The sequence below is a fragment of the Pelodiscus sinensis genome, chromosome 17 (genome assembly GCF_052426305.1).
Source record: "Pelodiscus sinensis isolate ZL-2025 chromosome 17, ASM5242630v1, whole genome shotgun sequence".
Lineage (NCBI taxonomy): Eukaryota > Metazoa > Chordata > Testudines > Trionychidae > Pelodiscus > Pelodiscus sinensis.
Window position 1 is genome coordinate 32,380,783 of NC_143068.1, and position 17,717 is coordinate 32,398,499.

The following is a 17,717-nucleotide window of genomic DNA, read 5'->3' on the forward strand; positions in this document are numbered from 1 at the left end:
GTCAGTGGTAACAGCTCATTTAGATCCCTTCATTTTCTACCCACCGTTCGGATGATGTTTTCCAATGCGCTTTACTTTGCATCTATCAACATTAAAGTTCATCCACCATTTTGTTGCTCTGTCACCCGGTTTTAAGAGACCCTTTTGTAGCTCTTCACAGGCCGCCTGGGACGTAACTATCTTGCGCACTTTTGCATAGAAGCATAGACTCATCGAACAGGGGAACTGGAAAGGACCTCAAGAGGTCATCAAGCCCAGGATCATCTGCAGATGTTGCCACCTCATGCGTTACATCTCGGTGTCATAGAATCATAGAATACTAGGACTGGAAGGGACCTCGAGAGGTCATCGAGTCCAGTCCCCTGCCCTCATGGCAGGACCAAAAAATACTGTCTAGACCATCCCTGATAGACATTTATCCAACCTACTCTTAAATATCTCCAGAGATGGGGATTCCACCACCTCCCTGGGCAATTTATTCCAGTGTTTAACTACCCTGACAGTTAGGAACTTTTTCCTAATGTCCAACCTAAACCTCCCTTGCTGCAGTTTAAGCCCATTGCTTCTTGCTCTATCCTCAGAGGCCAAGATGAACAAGTTTTCTCCCTCCTCCTTATGACACCCTTTTAGATACCTGAAAACGGCTATCATGTCCCCCCTCAATCTTCTCTTTTCTAAACTAAACAAACCCAATTCCTTCAGCCTTCCCTCACAGGTCATGTTCTCTAGACCGTTCATCATTCTCGTTGCTGTTTTCTGGACCCTCTCCAATTTCTCCACGTCTTTCTTGAAATGTGGTGCCCAGAACTAATACAGGCAGTCCCCGACTTACACGGATCCGACTTATGTCGGATCCGCACTTACGAACGGGGCTTTTCTCGCCCCAGAGCTCACAGGCGGCGGGTCGCCACCCATGTCCTCCGGGGCGAGAAAAGCTTCTCCCGGTCTCCCTGGTCTGCTGGGGAGGGGGTCCAGCAAAGCCGCTGGACCCCCCCCAGCAGACCAGGAACACCCGAGCAAACACCTGGGCGGCTTTGCTCCCGGGCAAACGAGCAAAGCCGCCCAGGCGGCGGCTTTGCTCGGGTGTCCCTGGTCTGCTGGGGGGGGGGGGGTCCAGCGGCTTTGCTGGACCCCCCCAGCAGACCAGGGGGACGGAGAGCAAAACCACGGAGCACGCCCGCAGGGGGACAGCCCAAGCGCGCCCGGGCTGTCCCGCTGCGGGCGTGCTCCGCAGCTTTGCTCCCCGTCTCCCTGGTCTGCAGGGCGACGGGGAGCAAAGCCTTGGAGCACGCCCGCAGCGGGACAGCCCAGGTGCGCTTGGGCTGTCCCGCTGCGGGCATGCTCCGCGTCTTTGCTCCCCATCTCTGACCAGCAGACCAGGGAGATGGGGAGCAAAGCCTCGGAGCACGCCAGCAGTGGGACAGCCGCGGCGCGCCTGGACTGTCCCGCTGCCCGCGTGCTCTGTGGCTTTGCTCCCCCTCTCCCAGGTCAGCAGACCAGGGAGATGGAGCAAAGCCGTGGAGGACTTGGGCGGTCCCGCCACCCCCGTCTCCTTGGTCTGCTGGGGGGGGGGGGTGCAGCTAGTGCCCCCCCCCCCAGCAGACCAGGCTTTTCTTGCCTACCCCTGGGGTAGAGCAGCTGGGGGCTGCCAGGTTGGTCCCGCAGCGCCGCTCCGGACCAACCGGGCAGCACCCCAGCTGCTCTGCCCCAGGCGGCCTGATTCAGCTGCTGCTGGTCAGTTTCAGCAGCGGCTGAATCAGGACGCCTGGGGCAGAGCAGCTGGGGTGCTGCTGGGTTGCTCCAGTAGCGTGGCTCCTCCGCGCTACTGGAGCAAGCCAGCAGCACCCCAGCTGCTCTGCCCCAGGCGTCCTGATTCAGCCGCTGCTGAAACTGACCAGCGGCTGACTACAGGAAGCACGAGGCAGAGTTGCTCTGCCCCAGGCTTCCTGGAATCAGCCGCTGATCAGTTTCAGCAGCAGCTGACTTGGGGACGCCTGGGTTTCTTAAGTTGAATCTGTATGTAAGTCAGAACTGGCATCCAGATTCAGCCGCGGTTGAAACTGATCAGTTTCAGCAGCGGCTGACGCCAGTTCCGACTTACATACAGATTCAACTTAAGAACAAACCTACAGTCCCTATCTTGTACGTAACCCGGGGACTGCCTGTACTCTAATTGAGGCCTAACCAGCGCAGAGTAGAGCGGAAGAATGACTCCTCGTGTCTTGCTCACAACACTTCTGTTAATGCCTCCCAGAATCATGTTTGCTTTCTTTGCAACAGCATCACACTGCTGACTCATCTTCAACTTGTGGTCCACTATAACCCCTAGGGTATGTCTACACTACCACCCTAGTTCAAACTAGGGGGGTAATGTAGGCAACCGGAGTTGCAAATGAAGCCCGGGATTTGAATTTCCTGGGCTTCATTTGCATAAAGCCGGGCGCCGCCATTTTTAAAGGTCCGCTAGTGCGGACTCCGTGCCCCGCAGCTACCCGCGGCACGGACTAGGTAGTTTGGACTAGGCTTCCTAGTCCGAACTACCGTTACTCCTCGTGAAATCACCCATCTTAGTGAGTCATCAGAACTTCCAGACTCGTTGGAAGGAGGCAGTTTCAGGGGAACACTGCCCACTGGGGCCAAGGCCACTGCTGATACTTTTCGATGATGCATGGATGAGTCTATTCGCTCTTCTGATACTGGTGGGCTTGGCTGCACAGCGGTGCCCACTCCACGAGGAGTAACGGTAGTTCGAATTAGAAAGCCTAATTCGAACTACCTACTCTGTGCCATGTGTAGCCACGGGCACAGAGTCCGCACTAAGGGGGATTTAAAAATGGTGGCGCCCGGCAAGATGCAAATGAAGCCCGAGATATTTAAATCCCGGGCTTCATTTGCAACTTCGAATGTCTACATTAACCACCCTAGTTTGAACTAGGGTGGCAGTGTAGACATACCCAGAATGATTTAAACCCAGGCAGGGCTACTAAGCCTCCCAGGAATTCGGGGCATGGAAGTGGACTGAACCAAGAGAGGATTGGAAGTAAAAGAAAATACTAGTTCTAGTATTCTATGATTCTATGAAAAAAAAGGGAATCTAGTCGCGTTCAGGGTCATTTTTCTTTGTTTTGTGATTTGGTTTGAACTGCTCTGTGTGAATCTCTGCCTCCCCGCCCCATCTACCATTGTGCTGAGATTTTCCTCTGTGTTTTAATTTGTTTTCCTCGGTTGCTCTATAACATCTAGCCATCAAGTCTGCTTTATCGAGTTAATCTTTTGTTTTGTAATAGAAATCACTTTTTGTAAGGGGATGATTTGATTCCTGTGTCCTAGAAGGTTTGTCAGTGTCTCTCTGCTGAGAGGTCAGCTACTGAAGACTGCTGCTTGTTTTCCTTTTTTCAGGCTCTTTTAGGGCACCGTGGGGATGGGTTCAAGTGTTCACCCTGGTTTTTAGGGATAAAAATCTCTCCATAGTGGAAGTGACCCCCCCAGACTCTGTGTATTGTGATTCTGGGGGGAAGGTTTTTGTAACCAGTACCTGTAGAGGCAAGGTTAGACGCTCTCTTGGGGCCCCCACCTTCTGCACTCGGAGTGCCAGAGTGGGGAACAGCTCTGATACCTTAACTTTAGGTGCTCCGTAAGGGGCGGGCTTTGTTTGCTGGCATGGCGTAGCTACCTAGTGGCTGTAAAGCAGCTAGAGAAACAGCAGAAGCTCCACGAGATGCTATCTGAGGTGGACGAAACCACTTGGCAAAGCCACTTGTGACACAAGAGGATTTCTCTTTTCACGTTGGTTTGACACTCTAGTGGACTCCTCTTGGCTTCCGACACGTTGCATGTTGGCCGGCTCCCCTCTAACCAGGAGCTCCTCCAGAGACATTGGTGCTGTGCGTAAGGAGCATGGATGAAGGGATTACAGTTGGGGGGAGTGGGCACCGCTGTGCAGCCAAGCCCACCAGTATCAGAAGAGCGAATAGACTCATCCATGCATCATCGAAAAGTATCAGCAGTGGCCTTGGCCCCAGTGGGCAGTGATCCCCTGAAACTGCCTCCTTCCAACGAGTCTGGAAGTTCTGATGACTCACTAAGATGGGTGATTCATGACCGCACCTGGAAGAGGGGGGTAAGTAGGAGAGAGCCAAAGGTGCAGGCTGAGTAGGCCCACGGGAGGAACTGCAGAAGTGACCAAGTGTTAGAAGAAGGATGAGCTGGTTTTATGCAAGTGGATTGTAAAGAAAGCCAAACCCCAGGAGAGCGTAGGCTGTGTGCATAGGGTTTGGAAAATCTACCTGTGCATGAGTCACCTTGCCCGAAGCAATGTTTGTATGAAATCGCTCTTTCCCACACTACGCAAACGGTTTCAGGAGCACTCTTTGCCCCAGCCTTCTTTGGGTTATTAGGACAAAGGTACTCAGAGAACACCGGAAATGGAAGGGACCTCGAGAGGTCATCCCGTTCAGCCCAAGCACCATCTAGATCAGGCATGTCAAACTGGCATCTGGATGGCTGCATGTGGCCCCATCGAAGTTTTTTGTGGCCCGCCAGTACATTTTCAGAAAGATATGTGCGGCCCGTTGGCCGCTTGGAGCACGTGGCCAAGTGCAGGTCACGCTGGCCGGCCGCTCTGCGCACGGTGCCAGCAGCGACTACTCAAGGCCGGCCGGCTGGGCAGCTCTGTGTACGGCCCTCAGTACATGGTCACAGCCGGTCAGCCACTCTGCGCACAGCCCCCGGCACATGGTCACAGCCGGTCAGCCACTCTGCGCACGGCCCCCGGCACGTGGTCACAGTCGGTCAGCCACTCTGCGCACGGCCCCCGGCACGTGGTCACAGTCGGTCAGCCACTCTGCACATGGCCCCCGGCACGTGGTCACAGCCGGTTGGCCACTGTATTCATGCCACCCCAGCGCCTGAGGAAGCAGTGGCAGCAACAACGTGACGACGGCAGCTCCGAAACCTAGGCATTAGGTTAGAGAGGAGCTGGGGGGTACCTGCCCCTGGGAGGGGGGCATTAGGTTAGGAGAGGGCTGGAAGTCCCTGCCTCTTGGGGACAGGGGGAGGCATTAGATTGGGGTGTGTGTGCTGAGAGTGCCTGGCTCTGGGAAAGGGGAGAGGCATTAGGTTAGGAGGGGGCTGGAAGTCCTTGGCTCGGGGGAAGGGGGTTGGCATTAGGTTGGGGGGGGGGGCTGGAAGTCCCTGCCTCTGGGGGAGAGGAGGCATTGGACTATGGCTCTTTAGCGCTTCCCCTTGTACAAACATACAATTAAGTATTTATTTGCATGATGTCACATACTGTTTCTCAAATAATAGGATAACATACAGGTTTTTTCCACTGAATGGAATGGAATCAAGAGTACTGTAATATATACACACGCAGGGGTCTGATTTGTGGTTCCCAGTTTAATTTTCATATGTCCTGAGTTTTAAGTACTTAACTGTACTACTGTGCTAATATTTGTCATATGATTTCCTTGGAATATAGGCACTGCCAAATAAGCCGATGGGACTCTCCAGTCTAGTCCAGTATTCTAGCAACAAAAGTGGCCAATACAAGATGCGTCATAGGATGGGTTGTGAGTGTGTTTGTGGAACGAGGAGTAAGGGTAGTTTGGAATAGGAAGCCTAGTCCGAACTACCTAGTCCGTGCCGCGTGTAGCCGCGCGGCACGGAGTCCGCACTAGTGGACATTTAAAAATGGCGGCGCCCGGCAATATGCAAATGAAGCCCGGGAAATTCAAATCCCGGGCTTCATTTGCAACTCCGGTTGCCTACATTACCACCCTAGTTCGAACTAGGGTGGTAGTGTAGACATACCCTTAGTTCTTTCTGAAATTTCTTCCATACCCAATAATTTAATCTGTACCTACTGCTCTTAGATTTATCACTTTGTTCTAGCACCTCATCTTAAATCATCCACAGAAGTTGAGGAATAGTTTCTGCGGAAAGGAAATTACTTAGCTTCTTTGCAATGCCTTTATTCTCCTTTAATTTTCCGTTGACTCTCTGCTAGTCTCAGCAGACTCAACAATGCCTCTCACAGACTTCCTGCTTCTTAGAAACAAATATTTTTGTAATGATTTGGCTGTTTGCTCATCAATTCCCACTTTGCAAACCTGATATCTCTCTTACATTTTACCTATCCTTATTTCATTGTCTGCTCTATAGACTTAACTTGGGATGAGTTTCCAATTTCTGAAGGATACCCGTTTGGCTCAAATAACATCTGTTTTAAAGATAAAAAAGGAAAAGGAAATTATCCAGTTTTATATCTAAGTAGTACCAGCCACTCAAGGGTAACCGGGCCATTCCAATATTGCTCATCAATATGCACTTGTACGTCAGCCAAAGGGCAATTCACTTGTTACTCTTGCATGAATTATCAGTGTAAGCATATTACACGTACCTTTGAAAGTGCAAAGTTTAAGAAATCCTAAGCATAGCATAATGGCCAGCTTTGCGAGCCGCTCAGTTCATTTTGGTAATCCTTCTGGGGGCAAATAGACACTTAGAACAGGCGGGGGAGGAGGGTCTGGATGCAGAATACGGCAGCCAACACAAATGTCATATTAAAATTCCAGGACAAAAAAAGAATCAGCAATGGCAATGAGTGCCATGGGCCTGGTTTACACTGTGTTTCTTTAAAGAAAATTCAAAGGCGATTGTTTGCCAGGCTGAAGCAATTATTCTGAAATATGAGTCTCTCCCTTATTGTTTGGTCTATACTTGTTTTTATTTCAACAAAACAAGTTATGTATCATATACAAATTATTAAAAAGTACCTTAAATGTACATTTAAAAATTATAAACATCATATATGAGCAAATAATAATTTTACAAATCAAATTACTGTATTATATTCAATCAAGACCTGACAAAGTATTATACACTATACCTAAAACATAATCTATATAATAATAAATAATTACAACTTTCCGATAGAAGTATATTGGTGGCCCTGAAAGCTCTCAGTTTTCGTTGTGTGGCCCTTAGTAGGCTTCAAGTTCAACATGCCTGATCTAGATCATCCCTGAGAGGTGTCTGTCCAACCTCCTCTGAAATATCTCTGGGGATGGAGAGTCCACAACCTCCCCGGGCAATTTATTCCAGTGTTTCACCACCATGACAGGCAGGAAGTTTTTCCTAATGTCCAACCTAAACCTCCCTTGCTGCAGTTTAAGCCCATTGCTTCTTGTCCTATCCTCAGAGGCCAAGGAGAACAATTTTTCTCCCTCCTCCTTGAAACACCCTTTTAGATACTTGAAAACTGCTCTCATGTCCCCGCTCAGTCTTCTCTTTTCTAAACTGAACAAGCCCAGTTTGTTCTTACTCAGGCCTGCCTAACTGCTCTGATGGGCCCTGGTCCCCCAGTGCGCTGATTATTGGTCACAGCAACTCAACAAGGATATCAAGGGGCAGCAGCTGCATCTCTTGCAGGCGTGGATGGAGAGTGGCGTGGAGCCAGGGGTGCGCGGCTTGGTGGGGGGTGCACACTTCTCATTTCATCCATGTCAGCAATACCCCTTTCTTAAGGTAACCCTTTATCTTGGCTGAGTCACTGTTTGCACTTCACCAGCAACCCCAGGAGCTGCCAATGTGGGTGGGGAAAAGACCTGGCCAGCTGACAGAGCAATGAAACTTATGACTCAGTCCAAAAACATGTCAGAACTGTATCAGAGGGGTAGCCGTGTTAGTCTGGATCTGCAAAAGTGACAAGGAGTCCTGTAGCACCTTATAGACTAACAAATATATTGGAGCATAAGCTTTCGTGGGCAAAGAAGTGGGTCTTTGTCCACGAAAGCTTATGCTCCAATACATCTGTTAATCCAGTGGTCCCCAACCTTTCGTGGCTGCCAGGCGCCCAGGGGTGGGGTCTCTCACGTGCCGCGCTTCCAGGGGTGGAGGGCTCCCTGAGCCCAGGGCTGGCACCGCGCATGTACCGTGCGCCCGGGGCAGGGGCCACCCATGCGCCCAGGGCCAGCACCACACATGTGCCACGCGCCGGGGGAAAGGCCACCCGGGTGTTTCAGCGGGCGCTATGGCGCCAGCGGGCACCGCGGTGCGGACCACTGTGTTAGTCTATAAGGTGCTACAGGACTCCTTGTCGCATATCGGACCTGGTTACTGTCTTTAAAGGACTCCTGACCCCAGCACGAAATAGAGATCCATACACCAACCACAACATGAATATGTTCCCAGCCCGACCTGAGGGAGGCTCTCCGGGGGTGTTTCTCTCCGGGAGTTTTCTTTTGCTCTTCTGTAATTGCCTTTCTGGGGTACCTTTCACCCCAGCACTTTAAGGAAGCCATAATGACACCGATAAAGGGGTTTCCCATCCCTCCTCTGGAAAAAAGTGCCCCTTCTGCGGGCTTTCCCTAACCCATTCACTCACAAGTCAGACGTCCCATCCTTAATAGCGTATTTATCACTGGAAGATTTACCCCGCGGTGCTCGGGTCCTGAAAGGGGTTTTGTTTTTTGGAAAATGAAATGACAACGTCCTGGCTTCATTTGAATCATGGCTGTGGGGCAGGGCTGGGGAGGTGGGGTTCAGTGTCAGGCTGCCCCAGGGCCGAAGGACAGCTCCAGCCTTCTCTCCTCCCAGCAGCTTGGGGCCAGGTGAGAAGCACCTCTCCATGGCCGCTTCAGCTCCAGTGGGCACAGCCGGGGGAGGGGGACATGTCCTCTGGCTGGGGTAAGTCCAGGTTCATCCGCCCCCTGCGCTCCCCAGCCAGAGGGAGGATTGAAGCAAACTGGACACTTTCCCCTCACTCCCTGACAAAGGGGAACAGCCGGCAGCGTTCCCATACAAACTGGTAGGGGGGGAGAGGAGATGGGTGGGGGAGAGCTTCAGTCCTCCTGCCCTCCCCTAAGGGTGCCTTGCGGTGGGGAGAGGCTCAGAGCTGGGGCAGTCCTGGATGGGGGGGGGGAAGGGGCACACCTCTAGCCAGTCCCTTTCCAGTCACTCTGCTTGGTGACTCTCCAGTCCCATTGTCCTGGCACAACCAAGCCCCGACCTTGCTTTAAGTTAGGAGAAGAGGAAGCTGCCTGCCCCGTTTCGTGGTCCTAGGTCGTACCGTTTACGAGATCTTGGCCAAACAGATGGCCACACGGACGGACGGACGGACAGACAGACAAACTCAAACAGATAGTGGATAACAAAAGTGCTGTACTAGATATTAAACCTCCTGCTTTAGGACGCAAGACAACCATTGCCTTTTAGAGACCGGGATGGAACCTCAGGTAGCGGGCCAGAGGTAGGATTATCCAACATCTGCTGCCCTGGGTTCTTACCCCTTCCCCGAGAGGCTGGCCCCTGTCAGAGACAAGAGCCTGGAGATGGATTTAGCCCGTACTCCAGATTGCCGGTTCCTGTGGTCTGAACTACTTTCTTTTCACCCTCCCAATTCTGAGCAGCCTGGGGCCTTGAAAGAGTTCGCAGTGGATGGGGAGTGGGCTGAGCCGTTTTCTAGGCATTCAGTAAACGGGCTGGAATGAGACCCATGACCTAGAAACTGTTTCCAGGCAGGGTGGATTAGCCCACACGGAGGGAACATGCAGGATTTGACACAGAGACAAAGTTTCCTGGAAATGGAGCCGTTTCCAGGATTAGGTGTTATGGGAACTGGAGGCATTTGTAAATAAGAGCAGTCCCCATTGCTCTACGGATCCACACAGAAAGGGGACGTTTTCTGCATGTCCAAGTTCTGTATAAATCACCATGAGGCTTCCCGGCCCCAGCCTCCCCCACCAGCCGTGATCCTGATTCCCAGCCGCAGCCTAGGAACCGAACCGCCTGCCAAAAGCAGCCCTGCTTGGTGAAAAGGCCTCCACACCCTCACGGCCAGTCCTGAAACCGGAGCCAGGCCCTAATGAATCCCAGCTCTCACGCCCTCCCTGCACACTCACTCAGCCCTCATCCACTCCAGGAGACGATGCTGCCAGCACAGACTCAACGGGGCCCGCCCGCCATGTGAAATTGTAAAACATTTCCTAGACACCTCTGGGTTTCCCTTGCAGGCAAGCCCACCCCAGCCTGACCCATCAAAACTCCAGCCAATGTCAATTTCCCAGCACAGAGCCCATTCTGACCACACACCCTGGGGAACAAGCTCAACTTCTTCAGGGTATTTCTCCATGATGGGGCACCGCAGGGGTCAGTCTGCAGGGATGGGCATTAGCCACACAGAGATCACAGCCCTGGCACACAGCGCGCCGGGTCCAACCACTCTCAGAATACAGACGAGAACAGACCTGGCCCCGTGTTCCAAGTTGGCACATACCCACCACTCCCCCCCACCCCCATCAGCAACCAGTTGTGAAATGGCCCCTGTTGCGACGAAGGGCGGCCCAGATGGCACATGGTGGGCAGAAAGAGGATGGAGGGGGAGCAAGGGATGGGGCTGGCCCCTGTCCTAATACCAGCCTGGAGGTGCAGCGTTGTTTGGCCGCTCTGAGTGCGACACTGGGTGGTACTTGTGCCCTGACGCGGCTGTTTTCAAACTTTTTTCCTCCTGACCCAGTAGAAGAAAATTGGTGATACCGCGACCCAACATCATTTGGTAAGTGTCTGGGCTCCGGAGTGAGGATAAGGATGAGGATGGGCTGCAGGAGGGGGCTCCGGCTTTGGGGGGCAGGGCTGGGGCAGGAGGGGCTGACCTCGAGCGGCTCCCAGTAAGTGGTGCAGCGGGGGGGCTAAGGCAGCTTCCTGCCTCTCCTGGCACCGCAGACCAGGCTGCCCCCAGAAGCAGCCGGCAGCAGGTTCCCAACCAATAGGGGTGTGTACACTGCACTCTTACCTTGAAATGAGCTATGCAAATTGCGTAAATTATTTTGAGGTGATTTTGAAAGAAAGTGCTATTCTGAAACGTCCCTTAACCCTCGTGGAACGAGGGTTCCAGGGACATCAGGATAGCGAGTCTGTTATGTCCAAATCTCTTTCGAAATAACGGACTGGTTTAACGATGTGGAATTGCTAGTCCGATCTCCGCAGTCTAGACGTAGCCTAGGAGAGCAGAGCTACAGTAGAATCCTAGAACACTAGAACTGGAAGGGCCCTTGAGAGGTCATTGAGTCCAGTCCCCTGCCCTCTCGGCAGGACCAAGCAGCATCTCGATCATCCCTGACAGGCGTCTATCCAATCTGCTCTTGAATAGCTCCAGGGATGGAGATTCCGCAATCTCCCCCAGGCAATTTATTCCAGCGTTTAACCACCCTCACAGGAAGTTTTTCTTAATGTCCAAGCTAAACCTCCCTTGCTGCAATTTGTTTCTTGTCCTAGGGAGAACAAAGTTTTGCCTATCGTGTTAGGGATGCATAGCACAGGGGTCAGCAGCCTATGGCTCTAGAGCCAAATCTGGCACATCACAGAACCAAATCTGGCTCTTTGCTCATTCCCAAACGACACACAACTTTTTACATGAAAATGAAAAATTAATTCAAAGCTTTAAAAATGCTCCATTACCGGTACTCCTTTCAAGATTATTTTTTTTTGACTGTTCATTTTAACAACCATCCATCCTCTCCACTCATTGGGGGTCGTGCATATTCTCTTTTTATTTGATTGGTCAAAAAATCTTTCCATCATCATATATGATAGTGGACTCTGTAACCCCCTAATAGTAAAAGTGGCGAAGAGAAAGAGAGATGACGGGCACCAACATTTTCAAAAGGAGTGAACAGATACGGATGCATTTGTGGATCGGTCTGGATCTCCACAGTGTCTCACTTATAGACAAACAAACTCACCACAAAACATGCAGCATTTGCTACAAAATACCCCGAGGGTGATGCACGAAAAAAACCCTGTGAGCAAAAAATAAACATTGGGCAAAATAACCGGCTGGCATGGTCAAAGAAGGTAGGAGCTTAAACTCTGCAAGTTTTGTGGGCTCAGACAGCACTATTTGAGAGAGGAAGCCTTTCACCGACGGAGATTACATGAAGAGATACCTGCTAAAAACTGGTTGTGAACTATGTGATGAGTTGCACAAGGACAAAAATCTTACAGAAAATTCAAGACATGCCATTATCGGCAAAACCAGTTCATGACAGAAAATGGCCCATCACATTGACAAGGAACAAATGCACAATTTGAATACGGCGACTTATTTTTCATTTGCTTTGGACAAGACAACCGACACATCTGATGTTAATCAGTTGTGTATTTGGAGACGCTATATTTGTGGAAATGCTGTTCATGAGGAAATGATTGAGCTATTACCAATGAAAAATCAAACAAAGGGCAAAGACATCCTTAAAACTGTGATGGACTTTGTAAATGAGAAAGAAACACAGTTGGATAATCTTATGTCTGTGTGTACAGACAGTGCACCTAGCATGGTTGGCAAATTCAGGGGATTTCTAACTCTTGTCACAGTTTCTTTGTGAAACTGTCTGATGTCTGTTTTGTGTGCATTGATTCTTTGGAGAAGTATCTGAGAAGTTTGTCCAATATACATAACAGACAGACACTGTTGGCACATGATAGCATAAATTATATTTCTGGATGAACAGGAATGTATGTTCTTGATCTTGTAACTGACATGGTTAGGTCCAACGATGGTGTCAGCTGAGTAAATATGTGGACAAAGCTGGCAACGGGGTTTGTTGCAAGGGAAAGTTCCAGCATTGGTATTAGTGTGGTATGTCCTGTGGTTGCTGGTAAGAATCATCCTGAGGTTAGAAAAAACAGTTTCTTGCCATTTCAACCAGACTTGGCATTGTCTCAATGACCTTACTGCATGCATCCTGCTTCAAAGCGACTTTAACACCAGACTACAAAGGGAAGCCTCAGAACTGTCATTCATGCTTAAATTTGACACTTTACAAATGGGCCTTAACAAAGATGCTAATTATCTTACCCGTTACAAAGATAGTTTCCCCAATTATCACCCCTAATATCCTTATCTCATAGTCACTAACCCCCCCCCCCCCCCCCCCCCGTTCTAAAATCTGATTTGTCTATTTTATATGTGTTCACTGTTTTTGATTGTATCCCTTTGGTATATATGGTTGTGCCAATTTTCTTCCACAATTTAATCTGAGGAAGTGGGTCTGGCCCATGAAAGCTCATCACCAAATAAACCATCTTGTTAGTCTTTAAAGTGCTGCATAATCCTGTCTTTTGTTTCAGCAAGACCAGACTAACACGGCTACATCTCTATTGCTATTCTACATGCTCAAGGAAGTAGATTCCAAATACCCTGATCTACTAATGCACAATGTTCACCGGTTATCTCTTGGCAAAGTTTTGTCTCGTTTTGCTGCCCGCATTAATAGATTGTCATTTCTGGATATGATGGGTGTCAAACACACTGAGCTTTCAGACAGACTCGTTGCTCAAGTTTTACTACGTTGTTGACATTCCTTGTCATTTGAATGAGTTGAACCATAAGCTACAAGGGCAAGGAAATACAGTCTTGACTCTGCAGCAGGCGGAGTTTGGATTTGAGTCAAAACTGTCTTAATAAAAGATATGGAGATGAGCAGATTCTGAATATTTCAGAGAGAGAATCCAAATAGCAGCCTTGATTTGCAGCAGCTTCCCAGATTTGTTTCTGAGCTCCCGATAGCATTCCAGTCTTGTTTTGTTGACTTTTGCAAACACGGTGCTCTTTTAAGTTTATGATTCGTCCACATAAAGTGTCCATTGAAGAACTGGATTTGACATTCATTCCAGGTATCTCATTTGGAAATGGGAATAGCAGATATCAAGGAATCGGATATTTGGGTGGAAAAATTTGTCAAGCTGAATTCTGATTTAGAATGCCTTGCTCGGCAATGTGCAGAATTGGCAAAACTGCACAAGTGGGCCGACACGAAGAAATTGGAGCACGATGATAATCTGATTCTGCAGACTTGGAAAGAACTTCCTGTCACATACACCACCATGCAGAATGGCAGCTTGGCCTTACTTTCAATGTTTGGCTCCACCTATACGTGTGAGCAGGTTTTCACTCATTTGAATCACATCAAAGGTAATTTGTGCTCAGAATTGACAGAAGACAGCCTGAGTGCGTGCAAAGTGGATTTCACCAGTTCTGATGTAAACTTCAAAGAAATGTGCGAAAAGATGTAGCAGCAAAAGTCCCATTAAATAAAGTCCTTGAATATAGTATTTCATTTATGCTATTATTAATCATTATGTCAATTATTAGTAATATTAAATTGCATATTTTCAGTCATGCAAATGGGCATTCTTATACAGTTCTTTGTTGACCACTTGTTCTGGATTTTGATGTAGCTTAGCTCTTTGGTTTGAAAAGGTTGCTGACCCTGTAGCAGCCTAAATTCACGTGTAACCATCCAAACAGGCCAGAGAGGCATGCTCTTGTGACAGCTGGCAACACCTGGTGGCATGATTGCACAGAGTTTTCCAAGTTCCTTTTCCCATGTGCACAAGTGTCAAGGCTGATTCCCCACTCTGGCACGATGAATGCAGAAGTGGGGACCCGCAAAAGCAACCCCAAAACCTTTTCTTTCCCAGCTTTGGTATAAAGCTTCCCCCCCAAAATCTTAAACACCTAGATTTTGGGGATAAAAATCCACTGCCACCATCAAGTGCTTTTGGACTCACAAACAGGGGTGGACACTTGAAACCAACCGCGGGGTACCCCAAGCTCTTTTCCCCAAAGAGCTTGAAAAAGAAAAGAGAAAATACCAATTGCAGTCTGTGGTAGCGGTCCCCTCGTCAGAGGCCTGCAGATCCCACAGACGGATCTTCCAGGACACAGAAATGAACCAATACCAGGTTAATAAAAAAGAAAGAGCTTTTATTACCAAAACAGTACTCCTGTTGCAAGCATAATGACTAGATGGAAAAAGCCACCAATTAATATACTCATGGGGGACCCCCATGGGCTAGAACTTAGTTACAAAAGAGAGGAAAACCCATTTCTAACAGTGCAGACATCAGATCCCACGTCCCACAACAGAAAATCAAACCTAATGGATTTATCTAGACTTTACCCTACTTACACATTATGAAGAGTCTTTTTCTTGGTGAGAGACATGTCTTCTGTCTTCCTCAGTATCTAGAAAGCAGACTGGCTCAGAGACAAAGGAGGGAAAACCCCCAAATTCCTGGGTCTCAGTTTGAAATCCCTATCTGCATTTCTATTGGTTGAGCAGATACCTGGCTAGGTACGGGGACATAGTTAACCCCTTAGTCCTCAGGGTGCTGGCTATCCCTCATGACTGTTTAGTCTTGGAAGCAGCACTCGTGTTAGATTTTGGCCGCCCAAGGTTCTGGACTAGAGGGAGTGGAGTGCACAGGAAGAGCGTTTACTCGCTGCTGGGGGTTCTGGTTCGTCAGTTCTAGAAACTGGGTGCAGAACCCCGTGGCTCTCGCTCCCCCCAGGAGCCGGGCCTGCTGCCGGCTGCAGTGCCAGGCCAGGCAGGTCGCTGCCTTAGCTCCTTCTGCGATGGACCCAGGCAGGTCCGCACTTACCCCGGGGCAGGGAGCGCCCCCCCAAGGACGCCGGGCGGACCGGCAGGCAGCCCAAGGGGCAGGGGAGACCTGAACCGGGGGGGAACCCAAACCGGGAAGGAGCGGCCTGCCCCACGCCGGGGAAGGAGGGGCCAGGAGCGGCCGCGGCAGGTGGGTGGGGAGCCCGAGTGGCGCGCCGCTCAAACGGAGCCGCGCAAGGCCAGAGTAAAGGCGGCACGCCCCGGCCTTGACGGGAGGGTGCGTCAGGATGCCCGGGGGGCGGAGCAGACGTCCCCGGCGTCCTCGCCCGGGCTGCTTGAAAAGCGACCGGGCGGAACAGCAGGAGGCGGCACTCGGAAGAGCCGACGACGACCCAGCTACCAAGGGGAGAGGAAGGCCCAACCCCAACCCCACACAACGGCAGCTGGACGGGGCCGACACTTCCCATGCCCTGTATTCCTGACTGCTTCAAAACTGGCCCCGGGGGAATCCAGTTGTGACGGCGCGTTGGGGGTTCCCAGTCTCCTGCACCCCGAAATGGCACAAACAGACTGCACCAGCCGGTGGAATTGAGGGTGGTTTATTGCTCCTCCAGCACAGCGCAGCAGAGATGTAATCTGGTTACAGGAACTGGGGCTAAGAGGCCTCAGTGCCCCCCTTGAGATAGGGGAGTCCCAGCCCCCTCCCCAGCTCCTTCTTCCCTGCCTTCCAGCCAGGAACTAACTCCCCCTCTTCCAGCCCTGCCCACAGCCAGGGCAGCATTCCACCTCCCTTTGTTCCTCTCCATGGGGGGTGTCTGGCCACTGGTTCATCAAGTTTGGCACTACCTTTGCATAGTGAGGCTTTCCCTGCTGGGTCTTGCTCCAGACAGCAGGGGTCACCACAGCCCAGCAAGGGTGCAGGGGTCAAGAGAAGGCGCTGGGAGTGGTCGTGTGGAGGGAGCAGACTTGCACAGAAGGGCAGCTGGATCTGTACAATAGACTTTGCACAGCCCTGAGCAACTTAATTCTCTAGGGGGGCTGTGGCTAAGAGCTACTTAATGCTGGGATTTGCATAGCACGGGCAGCGGGTTTATCCTAGGCTCTGGGAAGGGGGCGGGGTCAGGCATTACAAGCCAAAGGACACGGAAACTAGTTGAGTTGCCAGTTGGAATGTTCACTTGGGGATTTCCACTGTCCGAGCAGTTTGTACCGACAGGACATACTTGTAGCCAGACTTTCTTGTACTAAGTCACTCGGCGACAGGGAGGGGGGAATATTCAAGAGCAGATGAATTAAGGCCCAAATGCCTGTTTTGCGGAGACCCATTTATCGTGGTCTTGAGCAGGGAGGCTGCTCCAGGTGTGGAAATGTTCGGAGTCCTTTAATCAGCCACAGAGCAGGGAAAACCATCCTCCCCTTCCTTCTCTACACCACAGCCAGTTCCTGGCAAGCATTCAACCACAGCTATAAATAGCTACAGTCGTCCAAAGAGGAAGCAGTGGTTCTGTGACATCACGGCCGATCAGCTGAAGTGTACACAGGGCAGTCACCCCCCTCCCGGACTTCCCTCAGTGACATCTGCGGCATGTAAAGCAAAGAAAGCCTTCCTCCCAGCTGATGTGTGCGGTGCGACACAGCCTCCCGGCCCTGACTCAGAGGAAAGCCCTTGTTTGGATTATGTAATGCTGTTGGCTCCGGAGCAACGTGTGTGCTTGCTGAGGGCTGTGTGCGTGGGATAGTGACCCTTGGCCTAGGGAGAACACGGCGGGGAGATCACTGCGTGACACCTGTCATGACGCTGTATTTCTGACCCAGAGATCAGGTCAGGCACCTCTGTTCAGCGCTGCTGGATTCAGCCTGCATCTACATTGAGGATTAACCTTGGTGCCAGCCACCAGTGCAAACCTCGGGCAGACGGCTTGAAACGGTTTGTCCTGGTGGAGCTCTGCCCTGCTTATGCAAGGGCAGGGGTGGGCAGGAATTTCTGACAGTGGGGCGGGGGGGGGGGGGACGGGAGGAGGGACGGACAGGGACATGCCAAGAATTTGCAAAGTAGTCAAAGGCCGCACTCCTTTCATGGAGGAGGTGCGGGGCCTGGGTTGGAGGTTGGGTGCAGGAGGGAGCTCAGGGCTGGGGATTGGGGTGCAGGAGTCTGGAAGGGAGTCTGGGTGAAGGAAGGGGTTGTAGCTGGAGCCAGGGATTGGGGTGTGAGAAGGGGCGCAGGGTCTTGGAGGGGGTATAGGATTCTGACGTGGAGAAGGGATGTAGGAGGGGGTGCCAGGGTTTGGGTTGTGACCTGTGGCAGCAGATTGG

General features: G+C 51.0%; 1 protein-coding gene across 3 annotated transcripts in view; it reads left to right on the top strand.

Annotated features, from left to right (window-relative positions):
- Positions 1-14,313, top strand: part of ARFRP1 (ARF related protein 1) — a 70,745-nt gene extending 56,432 nt beyond the window's left edge. Inside the window, exon 7 of one of the 3 annotated variants that reach the window (XM_075900968.2) lies at positions 13,129-14,296. In XM_075900968.2, coding sequence (XP_075757083.1) covers positions 13,129-13,356 — 228 coding nt within the window. In that variant the 3' untranslated portion in view covers positions 13,357-14,296. Of the gene's footprint in view, positions 1-13,128 lie in introns of all 3 variants that reach the window. The other 2 variants (XM_075900961.2, XM_089769752.1) reach the window with 2 other exon arrangements.
- The last annotated feature ends 3,404 nt before the right edge of the window (positions 14,314-17,717 follow it).